Source organism: Pyrus communis, chromosome 5, assembly GCF_963583255.1.
Source record: "Pyrus communis chromosome 5, drPyrComm1.1, whole genome shotgun sequence".
In the NCBI taxonomy this organism is placed as follows: Eukaryota; Viridiplantae; Streptophyta; class Magnoliopsida; order Rosales; family Rosaceae; genus Pyrus; species Pyrus communis.
Genome location: NC_084807.1, coordinates 4,667,768 through 4,685,794, shown reverse-complemented (window position 1 = coordinate 4,685,794; position 18,027 = coordinate 4,667,768). Strand labels below are relative to the sequence as shown.

Here is an 18,027-nt window from a genome sequence, read left to right as displayed (position 1 = left end):
GTGGCTCTTCCTAGGTTCCTTTGTCCTATTTTTTCTTTTACGGCTATCATAATTCAGTGGACCAAACACGTTAAGGTAGAGGGTCAATAATTCAGTAGACCAAACACGTTAAGGTAGAGGGTTAATAATTGTGGACCAAACACGTCAATAATTGTTTTGTGAGTGGAAAAGTAGAGGGTAAAAAATTGTGTCGGTGGGATGAGGAAACGTTTTCTCTACCTTATGAACTTCCTGAGTTGTCAGTACTGGTGGCTCTTCCAAGGTTCCTTTGTCCTATTTTTTCTTCTTGAATCGTTCAACTAATAAACACGTTGAAGCGAAAGCTCATGGAAAGTTAGGGAAGTCCTACTTTGAAGAAATTTTTTTTTCTTTTTTTTTTTTAATAAAAAATTATTATTAGCACTTTAAAATTTTAATTATACATTTTTCATAACATGATTATTTCTTTTTATAAGAAACTATCATTGTTACTCTAATTCAACAATAGCTTCTAACTCAATGTTTAGATTTCTCGCAGGCGGAGTTGTAATATCTTCTAACTGAATGATAGGCATGTAATCATCACTTCTCTTGGCATTGAGCGAAAGAAACATTCGGAACAAATATTGGGATGATATATGGACTGTCTGATTTTAGCACCAATAATTTGAAACATATTCGTCTGTTTCTACAACACTCGGGTGACTAATGTTACAACATTGTTTAGGTGACTAATGTTATTAAAGATATAAATAAAGCAAACGAGGTTAAACGCCCATAAGAGAAAACTAAAGCAAACCATCACAAAGTCTAGATATTCCAGCAGTGTCCGACCCTAAGATATGTCGACAAGAGGCAGGAGCTTGTTCGAATAAACTGGACCAAGAAAATACGACAAACTCAAGTTAATTAGTCTGTTCATCAACCACAAAATTCAATTCATGATAAACATGACAGAGTTCACAATTTCAATCTCTCTCTAACAGCTCACGACAAGCCTGTACTAATTCACCAAGAGGATGGTTTTCACTCGCACCTTGCAGAATCACATGAACAAGGAGAGCATAATCAAATTACAAATTTAGCATGTATTTGTTTAATAATGGAAAATTTCTAGCATGCCCTGTGAAAACTTTCTTAGGCTGAAAAATATTGTATATTTCTTCGTCTATAAAAATTTAAATCTTTAAGTTAGTTCATTTGGTGAAAATTTAAATATTTATGTTTACATTTATGGTCAATTAGGCTATTTGCTTCTTGTGTAGGAGAAGTTTAATAGGAATTGTACGTGCCACTTTCGCATGAGGATGTATCACTACAGCACGTAACCCTTTCACATGATAATGAGCGGTTATTAAAAAAAATAAAAAAATAAAAAAAAAGTGCTGACCGTGCCACAAACGCTTGGACAAGTGGTTCTATTATTTACCTCGAACTAGCCATCAAATTCGAGTCCACTAGAAATTGAGTTATTTATTTGAATAAAAGGAAAAAGGGGTTGCTGATTTATTTTGTATTTACTTTTTGCTGACATGCTGTATGGGGCCATTTTGATGGGAAACTTGGATGGGATATTAGAAAAGTTTTACACACCAACTTGCGGAACCCCTACGACCGGTCTATAAAAAAACCTCTCTCGCAACCTCACTCTCATGCTAATATCGAAGAGTGCAGAACAAAACACAATGGGATTCCGCCGGTGCTTGTTTGTTTCCAATATGTGTTATACACTTTCAAAAGTTGTGTTGCTTCATCTCGTGGTTGTTAGCTCATCAGTTTCCTCATTGCAGCAATCTTGTCATGACGAGGAGAGGTCTGCCTTGCTGCAATTCAAGGAAAGCTTCATCATTACCAGATCTGCCTCGTATTCTGATGATGCTTATCCAAAGACTTTGCAATGGAAACTAGCTGAGGGACGAAACGTCAGCTGCTGTGCATGGGATGGCATTGTGTGTGATGAGAGGACGGGTCATGTTATTGGCCTTGATCTTAGTAGCAGCTGTCTCCTGGGCTCTATCAACTCCAACAGCAGCCTTTTCCGGCTTGTTCATCTTCAAGTGCTGAACCTTGCTGACAACGACTTCAGCTACTCTCGAATTCCTACTAGCATTTGGAATTTCCCTGGGCTCATGTATCTTAATCTCTCTGGTTCTTCCTTTTCTGGCCAAATCCCTTCCCAAATTTCACAGTTGGCCAAATTGTCGTCCCTTGATTTGTCTTCCACCGAAGGTCTAACTGGTCATTTTCCTGAATTTAATACAAGCAGTCCTCTCACTTCACTGTATCTTAGGTGGACTAGCTTATTCGGAAATTTGCCTTCTTCAATCGAAAAGCTTGATTTATTAAACACGCTGGATTTGGCATTCTGCAATTTCTCGGGTTTGGTTCCATCTTCACTTGGTAATCTTAGGCAGCTCATACATTTAAACCTTTCAGGAAATAACTTTAGCGGTCCAGTCCCTAGTTCATTGGCAAACCTCACCCAACTGAAGGAGCTCCATCTTGGAATGAATGCTTTTAGTGGCTCCATTCCCTCTGCTCTCGGTAGTCTCAACAAGCTCGAAGTCCTGTCACTTTTCGGTAATCATTTTAGCGGTTACATCCCGGCTTCACTAGGAAACCTCACCCACCTCACACAACTTGATCTGTCTTCTAATCAGTTAACCGGTCTAATTCCTTCTCTAGGAAATCTCACCCATCTCACAGTACTTTATCTGTATTCGAATCAGTTAACCGGTCCAATTCCTTCTCTAGGAAACCTCACCCACCTCACAAGACTTAATCTGTCTTCGAATCAGTTAACCGGTCCAATTCCTTCTCTAGGAAACCTCACCCACCTCACAAGACTTTATCTGTCTTCGAATCAGTTAACCGGTCCAATTCCTTCTCTAGGAAACCTCACCCACCTCACAAGACTTTATCTGTCTTCGAATCAGTTAACCGGTCCATTACCTAATTCCTTATCCAATCTCATCAATCTGGAGGAATTTGATGCATCTGATAATAATCTGACTGGTACAGTGGAGTTCCGCATGGTGTTTCATAAGTTACAAGAGCTCACCGATTTACAATTATCTCGTACCAATTTGAAAATTTTCACAGAAACAGAAAGTACGAATGCAAGCCTACTTCCAAAGTTAGAATTTCTAGGATTGAGTTCGTGCAACATAAGAGAGTTCCCAAGTTTCCTGCAGTATCAAGAAACATTGGTGTCCTTGGACCTTTCCTCCAACAATTTGCATGAAGTACCAAAATGGATGTTGAACACAAGCACAGAGACTTTGGCGGAGATGGACATTTCTGACAACTTCCTTTCAAGCATTGTCCAGCCTTCAGATGCCTTTCCTTGGGTTAACCTAAAAGTTTTAGTGCTCAAGAATAACAATCTAAATGGAGCAATTTCACCATTGATCTGCAATCTGACTTCTCTTCAGTTCCTTGACCTCTCCAACAACAATATGAGTGGAATGCTTCCCCCCTGTCTCGGAAACTACAGCGTTGATCTGCTAGGTTTATATCTTGGAAACAACTCTTTCAGCGGCTTTCTTCCTGAAATATACACCAGCACAAGCAGTCTGACGGTGATTGATGTTAGTCATAACCAATTGCGAGGGCAACTACCAAGGTCGTTGGGGAACTTCACGACACTTGAGTTTATTGATCTGTCATACAATAAATTCAGCGATGTTTTTCCCTTTTGGTTGGGAGCTCTTCCGGAGTTAAAAGTTTTGAAAATGCACCAGAACGCGTTCTACGGTCTGATGGAGGAACCTCATCAGGACAATGTTGAATATTTCCCTGAGTTACGAATTCTGGATCTATCTTTTAATAGTTTCAGAGGCAAATTTCCATCTCAAAAGATCTTTTCCGGGAATGTCATGAGGGGTGTCACTCGAAACCAGTCAACATATATGAAGGTAGACACATTTTACGCTGCTAATACATCATTTGAGGAATATTACTCAATCACGATAACTAGCAAAGGTGTGGAGAGATATTATCCGAAGATTCAATCAGCCCTTGTAGCGATTGACATCTCAAGCAACAAATTTGAAGGGAGGATTCCTGAATTTATTGGGAACCTAAAGGGGCTGATATCATTCAATATATCTGGTAACCTCCTAACTGGTCCCATCCCATCATCTTTCGGGAATTTAACGTGGCTTGAATCACTGGACCTTTCACAAAACAAGCTTTCAGGACAAATCCCTCAAAGCCTCGCGCAGCTTACATTCCTTGAAACATTCATTGTCTCTAACAACAACTTGACAGGTCCAATACCGCATGGAACCCAACTTATTTCAATGGGAAGCAGTTCATATGAAGGAAACCCTGGATTGTGTGGAGATCCTTTGCCAAAGAAATGCGGAGATCCTCAGGCTCCTCGCCTGTCGCCTTCAAAAACCGAAGAAAATGATTCAGGCTCGTTTGAATTTGATTGGAAATTTGTTTTGGCTGGTCTCGGAAGTGGGTTGGTGGTGGGAGTTGTTCTTTCTGATGTGGTGATCACAAGGAAGCGTGAATGGTTTGTTGAGATTGTTAAAACCATCAAGCTGATGATAGGGAATTCATAAGTCCGCTATAAGGTTATGCATTTGGTGTTGTTTTTTGCTTGTTTTATATTATTTCTTTGTACTCCTTTTTAATGTTATGTCTTCCTTTTGTAATATGGTGTATTAGTTCCATAAAAGGTACTGTAAGATGAAGTGAAACTGGTACCGGGCAGAATCGTTTGCTATGTATGGAATAATAGAACAAGAATTCATAATTCTATGGAAAGTAAACCCAAATTTAACAACAGATAGATATTAGAAACAGTTTTAACTACCAAAGATGCTAGTCAAACAAAAACACAGCAACTCACATATGAAATATCTGAGTTATCTAATATGTAGTAGATGCAATCCAAGGTTCAAACAATCATACATGAAGTTCGTTCACACAACAATAAATAAGGGTCCATAAAAACAAAATTCACACACAAGTTTGTGCCCGAAAGCCCCTATTTAACTGGGTAAAAAACCGGAAGAATTTCCAGGAGCAAGTTCATACAGAGTCATACGCATACGCTGGCTCAAATCCTAAATCTTTGTCTAAAGGAGCAACTCATACTTTTGCTCAACTTTGAAATTCTTCAAGCCTAGGAAATGAGTAGCAATAGTGCCCGCGCGATGCTACGGATTTTAAAACTGTATAAAATAAGCAGAAAATTCTAAATACACACGATATGCATTACTATTTATATACATACAGAAATCTATTTACAACGATATGGATTGGCAGTTCTATTGCCATTGTTCTAATATTCACATCTTTTACAAATTTACATACAAAAGATAATATTTGATGTGTATTTACATACTATTTACACACAAAAGATTGGGTAGATAGTCCCTATTGATATCCTCATGAAATAGGCAGATAATCAGCTTATTTTACCCAATCATAACCAAACTGTGTGGTTGCAGCTGACTTTAAGTTGTTAATGGAACAAAGCACCTGACGTCGAAGATAAACCTGGTGAATGTAGAAATCTTCAAGCCCTAAACAAATCGGCCTTGCTTTTTGCAACAAAACAATCCTTTTATGACAGAAAATGACAGGAAAAACTTTTAGAAGTGGAGATAAAATTAAGTCAAATGATTAGGGAACCAGAAGTTCACTGGACCATACACAGAAATAAAATTTAAATTAAAAAAAAAATATTCTCAAATACACAGAGCATGACAATTTTAAACATACAAAAGCGAAACAAAATCATCAGAGCAAATAATAACATGAAATTGAAAACTCATTAACAATTTATTAAGCATATATAGGTACACCCAACAGATAATCTTATTTAATCACACCATTTTAATTTATCAAACTGATTATTTAATACTGTCATGCACAACAATATTTTACCATAATGAACTCTTACAATACTCTCTCATCCCAGTCGCATTTTTTGTTAAAATTTTGTTTGCTTTACTTCCATCCATAAATTTAATATCTTTTCACTGTTTTTCAAATCTTGACAAAACTATGAAGACACAAACAACATCACTCAACTCCTTTTTCAACCCTGTATCCAATTACACAAATAAGAATGCAGCATTTTTATTAAAGCATGTAATTCTCCTCTTCCTATATTCTTCCCCTGTCTCTAACCAAATAAAAATTTCCAAAACTATATACGAATTTTTTTATAAAAAAACAATACATAATTCAAGCAAACAAAGAAAAAAAAATGAAAACTCTTTTGTGAGATTGTATTACTTTGTTAGCAACCAGCAGCAAAATGTTTCATCTTCTCACCAATTAATAAGTCGGTAAACAAATGACTAAACTTTCTTAATCACAAAAGGCTAAAAGCTAAAACCAAAAATCACTCACCTTAATGATAAAAGCACTTTGAACGGTCGCATCATGTCATTGTTTAGAAACTGAAAATCTGTAAAGTGTTAACATTTAAACATATATCAAAAATGGCATCATCACTGGGATTAATTCTTTAAGAAAATCGATGACAACTATAACATAAACATCCAAACACCAAATTAAATGCAGAAACATGGCAACCCATAACATAAACTGAATTCCAGATGAATTGAAAACAATATTACAACAAAAAACTACAAACATAAAAAAATCCCAAACCAATTGAAAAAAAATAACCAAAACCAAAACAGACCAACTCAGGGTCATTGACACCATTATTTCAAGAAAGCTTCCCAATACTGAAGAAGCGACACTTCTCCCTTGCCTTGGAGCAGTCTTTTACTTTCAGCTTCAACCAATGAGTATATTCAACCAATAACTGAGTTTGGAAATATACAAAATAGATAATAATTTTCCTGAATTAAACTCAAATCATATATATATGAATTTTTTTTTAAATCATGTATAATCCAAATTCCAGTCCCAAAAACCAACCATAATTTTAAAAACTACAAACATGCAAAACACAAATCAAATCTTCAAGTCATTTCAGATTTTATCAATAACTCACCAACCCAATACACACAAAAGAGTAAATTACCTGAGATCGCGGCTGCTCAAGTAGTTTCTAACGACATACAGATGGTGCAACAGCGCATACACATACGGAGACGGAGAGGGAGAGAGAAGTGGGTTCGACTGTTTGAGGATTAATGACGAACATGTGGTGAGCGCTCTAACGTCGGCAGATTGGGAGGCGTGGAGGTGCCTCATGCCTTTTAAGTTCAAGGTTTTTACTATGGAATCGAAGCAAAACCCAGATCAGATTCTAAATGGGTTTATCAAAAATAATAATTTATTCAGGAATTAATACTGAAAATAAATCAGAAATCAACACTGAAAATAAATTAAGAATCCAAAAAAATTGAAATTTTCATACCTCTAAGTTTCTGGGTTTTACTGTGGAATCCAATTGAGAACCACCTAAAAAACGAAATCACATAAGCTAAAAAAATGCAAAAATCACCCGAACACGTTAGACTACGCAAGCAAAAAACAGATTTCAATCAAATTGAAAAGGCAGAAATCTGTAGCCCCTCCACCGTTCATGAATCGAGCAATTTTCTGGAAGAAAAACGAAGGTGAATAATCGGACAGAGAAACTTGCAAAGGGTGGACACCAAGATAGAGAAACTTGCAAGTGGTTGTTATAAAGATAGAGATGCTATGAAAGCTATATTCAGGTACAGAAGTTCACAATATCAAAATCGTTCAAATACGAAAAATATTCTTGTTCATATCAGAAGCTTGGCACCACACATCTGCTCAGTGTTTATGATTTTTCCTGGTCAATCTTTTGGTCTTGCTTGTTTGGGAATGACCATCTTTTTCTTGGTCATCATGTTATTTTTTGCTTTGTCCAGAATTTTTCTCTTGCTATATATTAAGAATTGGAATCAGAAAGAATTGAATATAAAAAAACTAAATTTTTTCAATCTATCTAACCAATGAATTGATGGAAGAGTGAAAAAGAGAAACAAAAAAAGGCCATTAGTCAATTATATGGAGAATTACTTGATACGTACAAAAGGTTTGAAAATTAAACTAACATTAAAAAAAAAAATAGAGATGAGATGGAGTGGAAATCACATACCAACATCAAGCTTAAAATTGTAGTGCTCATTTGTAGTGCTATCTGCAATTAGTCCTATCAGGAGCTTCTGCACTGGTTGATGTCTCGGTCTTTTCCTTAGCTGTATGTACATTGTAGACTTGGGTAGATGAGAAGCAGAAGAAAATAAAAATATAAGTTAAAGTTACAACTTAACTATCTATGTTGATTCATGTCCAACACACAATAAGAATAGCGAATCATTTTTCATCTTGTGCACTGGTTTGTCATTGTCACTCGAATTCACATATTCATTTACTCCGACTTTCTTAGTTATGGCCAAGGAAAGAATGTTTAAGCAAAAATATGTTTCTATGTTTTCCCACTAAACTACCTGTTAAACCAAACCTAAACGTCATAAAAAATAAAAAAATAAAAGATAAATACCTTCGGCAAACCTCTTGGGCTTCAAGTCCACCGACTCCACCCAATACTCTGGCACCTCATAAATTTTTCCACCTTTAGTAGCCTAGATCATCCATGTATCAGTATAAATACGGAAAAAAAAAAGTAAATGCAATTTATTAGAACAAAGAATTTGGGATCAACAAAGTTTGTCCAAACTTACAGCAAGGCCAATAAACAACTGAGGATAATTTTTCGTTTTGCTACATTGAGAGGGGAACCCAAACCTGATAGTAAAAAAACAAAATATTCAGTAATAATGCAAACGATTCAATATGTAGTATCAGTTGAGGATGCATAATTCAAGGCTCTAAAGCATTGAGTACGACACCAAACCTGTTGGTATGGCACAACTAAGGATGCAAACTTTGTCCAACTGAGCAAGGGGCTTGATTTTGGAAAGACGGCCAGAATGAACAACAATGTATTCACTCGAAGTAAATGTGCCTGGAAAACTCTACTCATAGTTTACAAATCTGCAATTCTCAAAGCTTAATCATATAAAATCATATATATGTATATATATATATATATATTATGTATATTATATGTATGTAGTAGATATTATTGCAGACCTTCGGCAGAAGTAGAGTTCAATGTGATAAACTGAGGTATATTTGACCTTTATCCTCATTTCCATGGCCTTAGGTGGAGCAACCTTCACCCTCTCCATCACCAACAGCTTCCCTGCTTCCCATGCAACCGCTGTTGCAAAATCTACAACACAGAAATCCCAAATTGAGGAGTATTAAATCTCTATAAAGACATGAACAATGGACCTAGCGGGCAAAGAAGCTGATTGGTGTTCATAAAAAAGATATTTTAGTTTTAATTACTTGATATCATGAATAAAATAAGGATAGATTGTGTTTACCCATTTTTTTGTGCAGGAAAGAAGGCTGGTTTTGCATGATTTGGGAATGACCTTTTTTCTGGCAATTTTATACGATGTGATCAAATTTTTGCACGTTTGTCTTTTGGAATGTACATCAGATAAAATTTTGATTGACCATATGAAAAGGATAATGTTTTAGCATGGTGTAAATACAAAATTACAGGTGTGTATTAGTTGGGATAGCAAAAGCTTTACAAATGAGATTATAATTGAGGGTTAAACTGCTCAGTCATCATATGCATTCACAGAATGTAGACTGATTGGTATGTTTAAGCAGTAACGACAACACTTTTGGTTTAGGATAGTTAGCAATATGTGTAGTACATGTATGACTCTAATTGTTTCTTAATTATTAACTATTATAAGACTAAAATCTCTTCTCAAGCTTGTAAAGAAGCTTGAGTTTAAATTGATTTTTCTAATTCGAACAAAAATCTACTCAGATACTTCAAATAATGGAAATCATACAAAAAGCAATCACCCTGGTAGCTAGTTAGTACATGAAACCGTGTTATTGTTAATAAGTTAAACATATGAGAGATAATTTTATCAAAATAAATAAAAGATAGTGGAAGAATGGTGTACCTTCAAATGAATGATGATTGGAGGCCATGCTATACAGAAAAGCTGGTTATGCTGTAAAACAACAATAAGCAGGAATAAATTTGTATGCATCTAATTGTTTTCAGAACTGGAAAAGTCAGGAATATTGCTAACTACTTGCTGGGAGAATTTTTTAGGTGTTTTTGTTTAAAACTGGCTCTACAAACATGCATCAAATAAAGTACATAATTCTACAAATAAAGAGCACGTATGTAATTTATCAATCTGCCCAGTTTTCATAGATTTCATAATTTATCAACCTACAAACATGCTCTTCATAAATCGACGATGGCAAGATGAGAACAAAACGCTGGCCAACAAAGGGTTCGTCACCGGAGAAGACCGGAAACAAAACGCCCAATAAAATCAAACAAAGGGTTGCACACCGGAGAAGACCCGAAACCAAATCCAAAATAAAATTAAAGTCAGGATCTCTTCTAACAACTATTCTGCGAAGAAAGAGCAAAGATTTGGCAGCAAAAGAGGGAACGATGAAGAGGGAGAAAATCGCACAGCAAGAAGGTGAAAAACAAAGAGGAAAGGTAAAGTAGAAAAACAAAGATGAAAGACGCGTGACCGGGAAGGGCAAAAGAGACTTTTTACTGTATAAAAAATGAAACCCTAGCTATCCAAAAAAGAAACTCGAGGGCATTTCCGCCCTTTCACTGTTCAGTGAAAAACAGTGCCTACGAAACTGGGTTTTAGTATATGTATAATTTGATAAATAAAAGAACATTATTTTAATCCCTAAATAAGATAATTTTTGCAATAATACGTAAGATTAAAAACTAAAAATAGTCCTCCATGTCACATTTAGTCTTTTTTTATTTTTTTATAAATTCGACAAACTTACAAATTCAATTCGAGAAGATCCAGAGGTTGGATTTTCAATTTGTAAATTTCTAAGGTTCTCAAATGATACTTATAACAACATATGGTAATTCATAATGATCGAACAGTCAGATCTTCGTCTACTACAAAGGTAAATAATCTACAATTTCCTTCAATCCGGAAAATCCGTATATCGGATTTCCGATCCGTAGATTCCTAAGGTCCTTAACTAATACATACAATAACATACGAAAATTTTTTGGATTGGAAGAGGCCACATCACCTTTGCTATGAGGCCACAAACATGACCTTCCTTGAGAAATAAGCTGCCCTACGTATGTAAGGACTCAAAACTATTGTAATACACACACAAATATCAATACACCATAGTGGATGTAGCTCGATTACAGGTGAACCAAACTATCTCTTAGGATATGGTTCATCTGACCTGTTTCAACTACTTGTGTCCACACAAGTTCTTTGATGACTAACCATTTTCTAGCATCAACAGCAATAGCTAAAAGTTTTTTTTTTTTTTTCACTTTAAAAGATTTTCTTTTTGCTCTTGAACAACTTATGTCACACTACATTATAATTAATGATTTATATATGAAAGCATCTTAAAACTTTAGGAGTTCTTATTTACAAAAGCTTAGGGAGTTTTGTGGAAAAAACAATGAATGTGAGGGGTTATGTGAAATCTATGTGATTAACTATAAGAAATTTGTGGAGAATTTTTTAAAGATATAATCCATTTTGGGATGAAATTTTCACGGAATGGGCTTCATGGAAACAATATGAAACTTCAAGGGGTATTATTATAAACCTAAAGGGATTTGTGTGAACACGGAAAGGGTAATGATAGGGAGACTAAATTTGTAGACAAAATTTTGGAAACTAAATGATATAGAAGTTGATGATTGATTGATTTATTACTTAAGCGTTAATAAATGTACTCATTCCTATTGGTGACATATTATTTAGTTTACAAATTTAGTCTTCCTAACATTACTCACAGAGAAAACATCAAGGGATGCTAGTGTAATCAAATAAAAATTGTGAGGTATAGTTAGGGTTAATATTGTCACAAACCTGCCATTTTACGTTATGGAGATGATTTGTGGACTAAAGTTTCAGCGCATATCTAGTGAGACAAGCTTATTCTTTTGGTAATTTGATCCAACGGCTAAAATTATTATAAATTTTAAAGTGAGCTCCTATTTGTAACCGTTTGATCAAATTTTAAAAGCTCGGATTTGTGGCATTGGTGGATTTATTGGAAGGGATTTGTGGCCTTGGTGGACTTATTTCTACGGCTAGAAATAAACATAGTTGCGCAACGGAAGAAAAATTGTGTGAAAATCACTTACCTTAAATTTTATGGATGAATTATTTGTCTTGGTATTGAACTCTTAATCAATTTTTTATTGTGGTTTTTGCATAAAGTTTTTGACACACCCTGATCGAGATCAGGGCATGTTGGCTGTCACGTGGAAGTGACGTAACCATGTGCACAGTGCGGAAGCTAATAAAATAATAATAAAAGTACGAATAAATAAATAAAAAAAACCAGCTTTACACAAAGTAAGAACATACATGTGCAAGCGTAAGTGTGAAAAATAAAGTTCAGAGCACAAAGACCTAATGCAGTCCAGAAGAAACAACATTACATAAACACACCCAAAGGTGGTCCTACATTGGTGATAATCTGTCAGATATGCCGGGAAATCCTCTAGGGAGCCACCAAAAGTGCTAGCCAACTAGAACCTGGAGGGGCGCAAAACAAAAAGTGTGAGTGGGCAAAAACAAAGCTTTTCAAAAACCATTTTATAAACAAGATTCTAACCACTCGCCGTAAAATCTGTATACTTCCCAGAAAACATAATATACATATATATATATATATATAAATCATGCTCGGAAATATGCCATGTCAAATGTCTCTAAATAGAATGCAAGTGCTCAGGAATGTCAAATCAATGCCACGTAATCTGTCAGCCGGAGTCACCTAACGTGACCTGTACGGCTGAATCTAGAGCTCAAATCTCCATCTCACTAACTATACCTGCATACGAGTCGGAACCACCTAAAGCGGTCTGTACGACAAGACTGGGTGTAATATAAGTACGCTCTCAAGTGCTACGATCACGTGAAGGCTGGGCGAATAATCGCAGGTCACCTACGAGTCGGAACCACCTAAAGTGGTCTGTACGACAGGACTGTGCACCTAACTTGGATCCAAGATGAGCGTGTGGTGCGGGAGGTGAACATCACGTGAAGGATTGTGCCCAACTCTGGGCAGGAGCATTAACACCGGGGGTGCAGGTTATGAGCTCTCTATGCATCTCAAATCACTACTGAACATAAACATAAATCATAACTCACCTGACACTTACCTGTGCGTCTGCAGCACCAAACATATATACATATGCGACTAATAATGCATAAATAAATGGCAAACAATAAGCATGGCATATAAACGTATAAACGTTTCATTTCACTTTCTGGGAAAAGTATAAGTATATAGGTATATACGGAAAACCAAAAGCCCACTCACTGGTATGTAGAAGGGTCGTAACCCCCTTGCCTCGAGTGACCGCGCTTGTCCTCGGGATAGGTCTCACCTATATGCGAAACAACTATAAAAACGTTAATTTTAAAGCACATAACCAACATCACGAAATAACTTTTCATACAAAGCTCAAATGGGGTGTATGAATGCACTAACATGATCTACTCAAAATCAGGAACATCCCCATATTTTTAAAATAATTTTTCAACGCCGCACGCGGCACCACGCGCCGGCCACGCGCAGGCACGTGCCTAGCACACTGACGGCGTCAGTTAACGCCATCAGGAATATTCCTTTAACTCTAACGGATTCCGTTAACGCCGTTAGGAATATGCCGTCCAAACTGACGGAATATTCCGTCATCTTCTCCGGTGAAGCTCAGGCGCCGGAAAATCGGGAAAACTTTAAAACCTTGTAACTTCTTCGTTTTTCAACCAAATTTCACAAAATTTGTACCAAAATAAAGCTTACAACAAGAGAAACAAATCCATACCACTTTCAAGCACTAAAACCCACGGAATCTCGACAAGAAAACACCACCAACTCCGGCCAAGCTTGTAACTCACGATCCCGACGTCCAAAACCTTCAAACGAACCACCCCGAGCCTCCTAAGGACCTTACCAAGCTTCCTACAAGCTTGAAATTCCCAAAAACACAAGAATTAACGTGTGCATGAACAATGACCAAATCGAGGTATCCCAAGTTCGACGTGAAAACGAAGGTATCCTTACCTGAAATGGGTATGGTTGAACTCCCAAGGACCTCACGAGCACGAATATGTAATTTGCTTCCTCGATCTGTGAAGGTTTGGATGGTTTTGGTTGTCGTCCGTACAAAGAGAATAGGAATGGGAGAGAGAGAGAGCTCGGGACAGCGCAGAGAAAAGGGTGAGGGGGTGTGGGAGAGTGTGTGTCGTCCAAAACCAGCCAAACAAAACCCAAAACAACCACACAACGAAACCAACATGCTAGGGGCAAAATCATCATTTCACCTCTACGGTTTGAAAATCCGGAACGGGCTATCACAATTTTGAATTTTTGGGATGATTTTGTTTAGTGAGGTAACTAAAGCAGTGGTTCTTGAACTTTAGCTTAATCAAAGCTTTAGTTCCTAAACTAACAATCCGTGTGGTGATGTGAAGCAATGATTCCTTTTGCTAACTATGTTAGAACTTCCATTCAAAATAAAGGGTTTAGAGGGACTGTTAAAATGATTATTGTTCCACATTATAGTAAGTTTAGAAATCAATACTCACTAGTTTTGAGATCGGGGATTATTGCTTCAATTTTCTCCTGTTGAGCGCCTTCATTGGTTCATTTAAGAAGTTTTTATTTTTTTATTAAGTGGAAATGATAATAGGAACTTAGAAGGAATATACTCAAGATCTTGTAGGAAAACATCTTGAACGATATTTGCAGAGTCCTCATCCCAAAATACATATTTTGAACGAGTACCTTTATGATGTCGTTCAGGATGTTAAGGCCACTCCGTTGCAATGGCGGGACACATGGGCAAATTCCACCTCCTGCACATGGAGCTACTCAATACTTCAGAATTAATTGTGGGACCTCTATATCTTCCTAATTAAACGTTTCCTAATTGATTCCAGCATATCCGGTAACTCCCAACATATGAGAAAGACGTTGATGGCACATGTACGCAAGTATTTATCAAATATGACAAAAAATTGACCCATAATTTTAAAAATATCAGTTTTAATAAAAAAAAAAATTATCATATGTAGCCAAAAAGTCAGTTCAATCGATACATACCTTTTAGTATAAAAGCAATGCTTTGGTTATGAGTCTTTGATTGCAATTGATTTCATTCATATTTGGGTATTTTTACAGAAATAGAATAGTTTGATTTGTTTTGACATACATTTCATCATACCAGTAAAAAAAGTAAAATAAAATATGAAAAATTTCTTTCATCTGTGTTTTATCTCAGACTAAGGTGATATTTGGCTGTTGCAAACCTCTTACAACATTAGTCAGACGTTGAAGTGTCATTGAACTGGTTCAAACCATTATGAGTTTATGGGACTCATGGAGTTATGTAACAGAGGAAATCCTAATCTGGTGTATGACCTCTAGATCGGCTACACACACAAATCCCCCTTGTAATTTTGTATCACCAAGGCCCACTATCGCAGAAAAAGTGTGGGATGTCGTAAGTCATACGCAAGAATCTCTATCGCTTACAAGGTAAGACTTCTTTCTTTGTCCTAATTGTGTGAATATTGCATTATTCCAACTTGGAACCTGTTACTCTTGTTCCTTAAAGACTTAAAAAGTAAAAGTACCCCACCATTTAGACAACCATTTTTCTAATTGTTACATTCTTTTGCTAATTTTAAATGAATGTCTCACTCCATAACTTCAAGACCGTTCTTCAAATCAACGTAACACATCAATCAGGATCCTCTTATATATAAATAGTTGATTTTTCAAACTTGTTAAAATTTGATTAGTTCAACTTTCTCATCTTTGGAATTTTCTATGTAAGAATAATCCTCCAGATGCCAAAAACTCTTTTGGTATAGCCAACTGATACGACAATCTTCATTCCTAACTTATATTGTATGCGTGTTGACCGTGGGGTATCCCAGATCCATGAAGTTTCTTGATTCACCAAGCACCCACGCATGTCCAACTACATCCAAAACTATTGTATTTAGTTTACAATTCATATTGTTTCATCTGACTAGCATTCGAAGTAAAGTTCGGCCGAATAATTAGTTTTGCTTATGAATTAATTGGCTTTGTTAGGCAAGTTTTGGTATACCATACTAAATGCGAAGAGAAAAACTTGGGTGGGGATGATATGCTATACAGCAAGATAAGTGATACATATATATATAGTTTCCACGTAAAAAATATAGTGTTACAGAATTCAACCTCACAAAACATGTTACAGTAAAATAGATAAAACCAGTAGACCTTTTCAACAATGGCAGTGCAATGTATAGTCGTTAAGGCCTAAAGTCGTATAAATATGAAGTGAAATCTAACGATTGGTGTCTGAAAATGAGTTACAGAGGAGGAATAGAAAGATGGTTAATTATAACCACATTATGGTGTATTCAAACGAAACCAAGTGATCGCCCTTCGATGTACAAAGTCATCGTAATGCTTGGAAGAGATGTTGAATGTCTGCAATTGCTTCTCAGGCCTTCTCTGTGCCCACAAGAGGCGTCCGTGACTGTAGGTGATATTAAAGAAAATAAATCGAACCCAATGTGTTCTAACATCGAGCTAACATGTTCATCATCAACTAGGTGAATATCAAATTGTTAAGAAAGTGCAATAATGTTATAATAATTAAATTCTCACTTTAAAGTGATTTAATTAGTAAAGAACTGTCGTCTGTAAATGTTGTTAAAGTTTGGATGTGTGTGTATACCAAAAACTGAAAGAATGAAGAACAGTCACTGAAGAAGTTGAGAGAATGATGGATAGTTCTCCCTGCAAAATACACAGAGGGATATACTTCTATTTCTCTCTCTTGCACACGAAATCGTGCACTGCATAACACTTAGTTATGCAGCTGGATTCTCACCATTACACCAATGAGATCTCAGCCACACATCTAGCTAGATTCTAGGATTCAAATACATGTCACTAGACATCGACAATTACAATACATGTCACTACATACAAAGACATTACTACCAATGTAATCAGCTCATGGCTTATACACTAACAAATGTTTATGCTTGAATTCATCTATGAACTACCGGTTGGTGGTATACATCTACATATTTACTCTAATTTAGCAATTGCTTCTAACTCTAGGAGGCGCCTTTTGGGGATGCCTGCCCATGATGTTTGTGTAGGACCTGCAGAAACAAAAGAATTAGGAGGCATCCTCAAGTTTTCTCCTCCTCCTAGCATCTGAACAACCGTTTTCATGGAAGGATGATCCACCGAGTACCACTGGATGCACCAGAGCCCTACAATTGCAAGTTGCTTTGGAATCTTACCATCCCTTTCTTCCCTGATATGGATTCGTAGGTCATCTCCTTCCTCTAGAAGGTTATAAATCCATTTTGGATAGAAATTTCATTGGTCGTGTCCTCTGTGGTTGAACCAATATTCTTCTTTCCTCCTATCATCTCAAGCAGCAGAATTCCAAAACTATAAACATCTGCCTTGTAAGACACATTTCCAAAATTCCTAGAAAACACTTCGAGTGCAATGTAGCCCATGGCCCCCATCGCTGTAGTCATTGACACTATGCTTTGATGCTTGGAACATAACTTGGCCAGACCAAAATCAGAGATTTTTGGTGTGAAGTTTTGGTCTAGCAAAATATTGTGGGGTTTGATATCGAAATGGAGGATTCGTAGATCACACAAATAATTGCTTTTGCAACACAAATTGCATTTATATAACACTAAACAAACCTATATTTTTCCTTTTTAATACTTGGTTTGATTACAGAATAACGCTTTTTGCTTGAGCCACAACAAACTCTACATCTTTCTCCATTCTAAAATTGAGGAGAGCTGCAATCAACCTTTGCCACTCGATTTCACGCTAGTTACAATAAAAACGATTAGATTTGAGCTCGGTTGGAAAGGTAATTCTAAAAAGTTAGGAGGGTAAATTTGTCCGTAAGTTTGGTTGCCCTCCTATACACGT

The 18,027-nt window shown here is 36.4% G+C and overlaps 2 protein-coding genes across 12 annotated transcripts in view; one reads left to right on the top strand and one right to left on the bottom strand.

The window, feature by feature from the left end:
- Positions 1 to 1,616: 1,616 nt before the first annotated feature.
- On the top strand, positions 1,617 to 4,646 carry LOC137733152 (receptor-like protein 33). The gene is made up of 2 exons (XM_068472314.1): positions 1,617 to 2,695; positions 2,825 to 4,646. The coding sequence occupies exons 1-2, from the start codon at positions 1,632 to 1,634 to the stop codon at positions 4,551 to 4,553; spliced, it is 2,793 nt and encodes a 930-aa protein (XP_068328415.1). The 5' UTR covers positions 1,617 to 1,631; the 3' UTR covers positions 4,554 to 4,646.
- Positions 4,647 to 5,207: 561 nt separating this feature from the next.
- LOC137733150 (uncharacterized) overlaps positions 5,208 to 18,027 on the bottom strand; it is a 40,621-nt gene continuing 27,801 nt past the window's right edge. Inside the window, exons 1-12 of one of the 11 annotated variants that reach the window (XR_011068414.1) lie at positions 10,242 to 10,567; positions 9,960 to 10,010; positions 9,354 to 9,411; positions 9,055 to 9,196; positions 8,816 to 8,936; positions 8,643 to 8,706; positions 8,462 to 8,543; positions 8,057 to 8,156; positions 7,343 to 7,386; positions 7,004 to 7,199; positions 6,358 to 6,415; positions 5,208 to 5,560 (exon numbers count right to left, since the gene is read on the bottom strand). Coding sequence is in view for 2 of the 11 variants with exons in the window: in XM_068472311.1 (XP_068328412.1) it covers positions 6,394 to 6,415; positions 7,004 to 7,199; positions 7,343 to 7,408; positions 8,057 to 8,156 (384 nt within the window). In the remaining 9 variants the exon portion in view is untranslated. Of the gene's footprint in view, positions 5,561 to 6,357; positions 6,416 to 7,003; positions 7,200 to 7,342; positions 7,409 to 7,551; positions 7,840 to 8,056; positions 8,157 to 8,461; positions 8,544 to 8,642; positions 8,707 to 8,815; positions 8,937 to 9,054; positions 9,197 to 9,353; positions 9,412 to 9,959; positions 10,568 to 18,027 lie in introns of those variants that run through there. The other 10 variants (XR_011068410.1, XR_011068408.1, XR_011068409.1 and 7 more) reach the window with 10 other exon arrangements.

Excerpts from the sequence above, each read along its gene's own strand:
- LOC137733152 (XM_068472314.1), top strand. The coding sequence starts at position 1,632 with ATGCTAATATCGAAGAGTGCAGAACAAAACACAATGGGATTCCGCCGG. Across the intron at positions 2,696-2,824 it reads CATCTCACAGTACTTTATCT|ACTTTATCTGTCTTCGAATC; the intron begins GTATTCGAATCA and ends CCACCTCACAAG.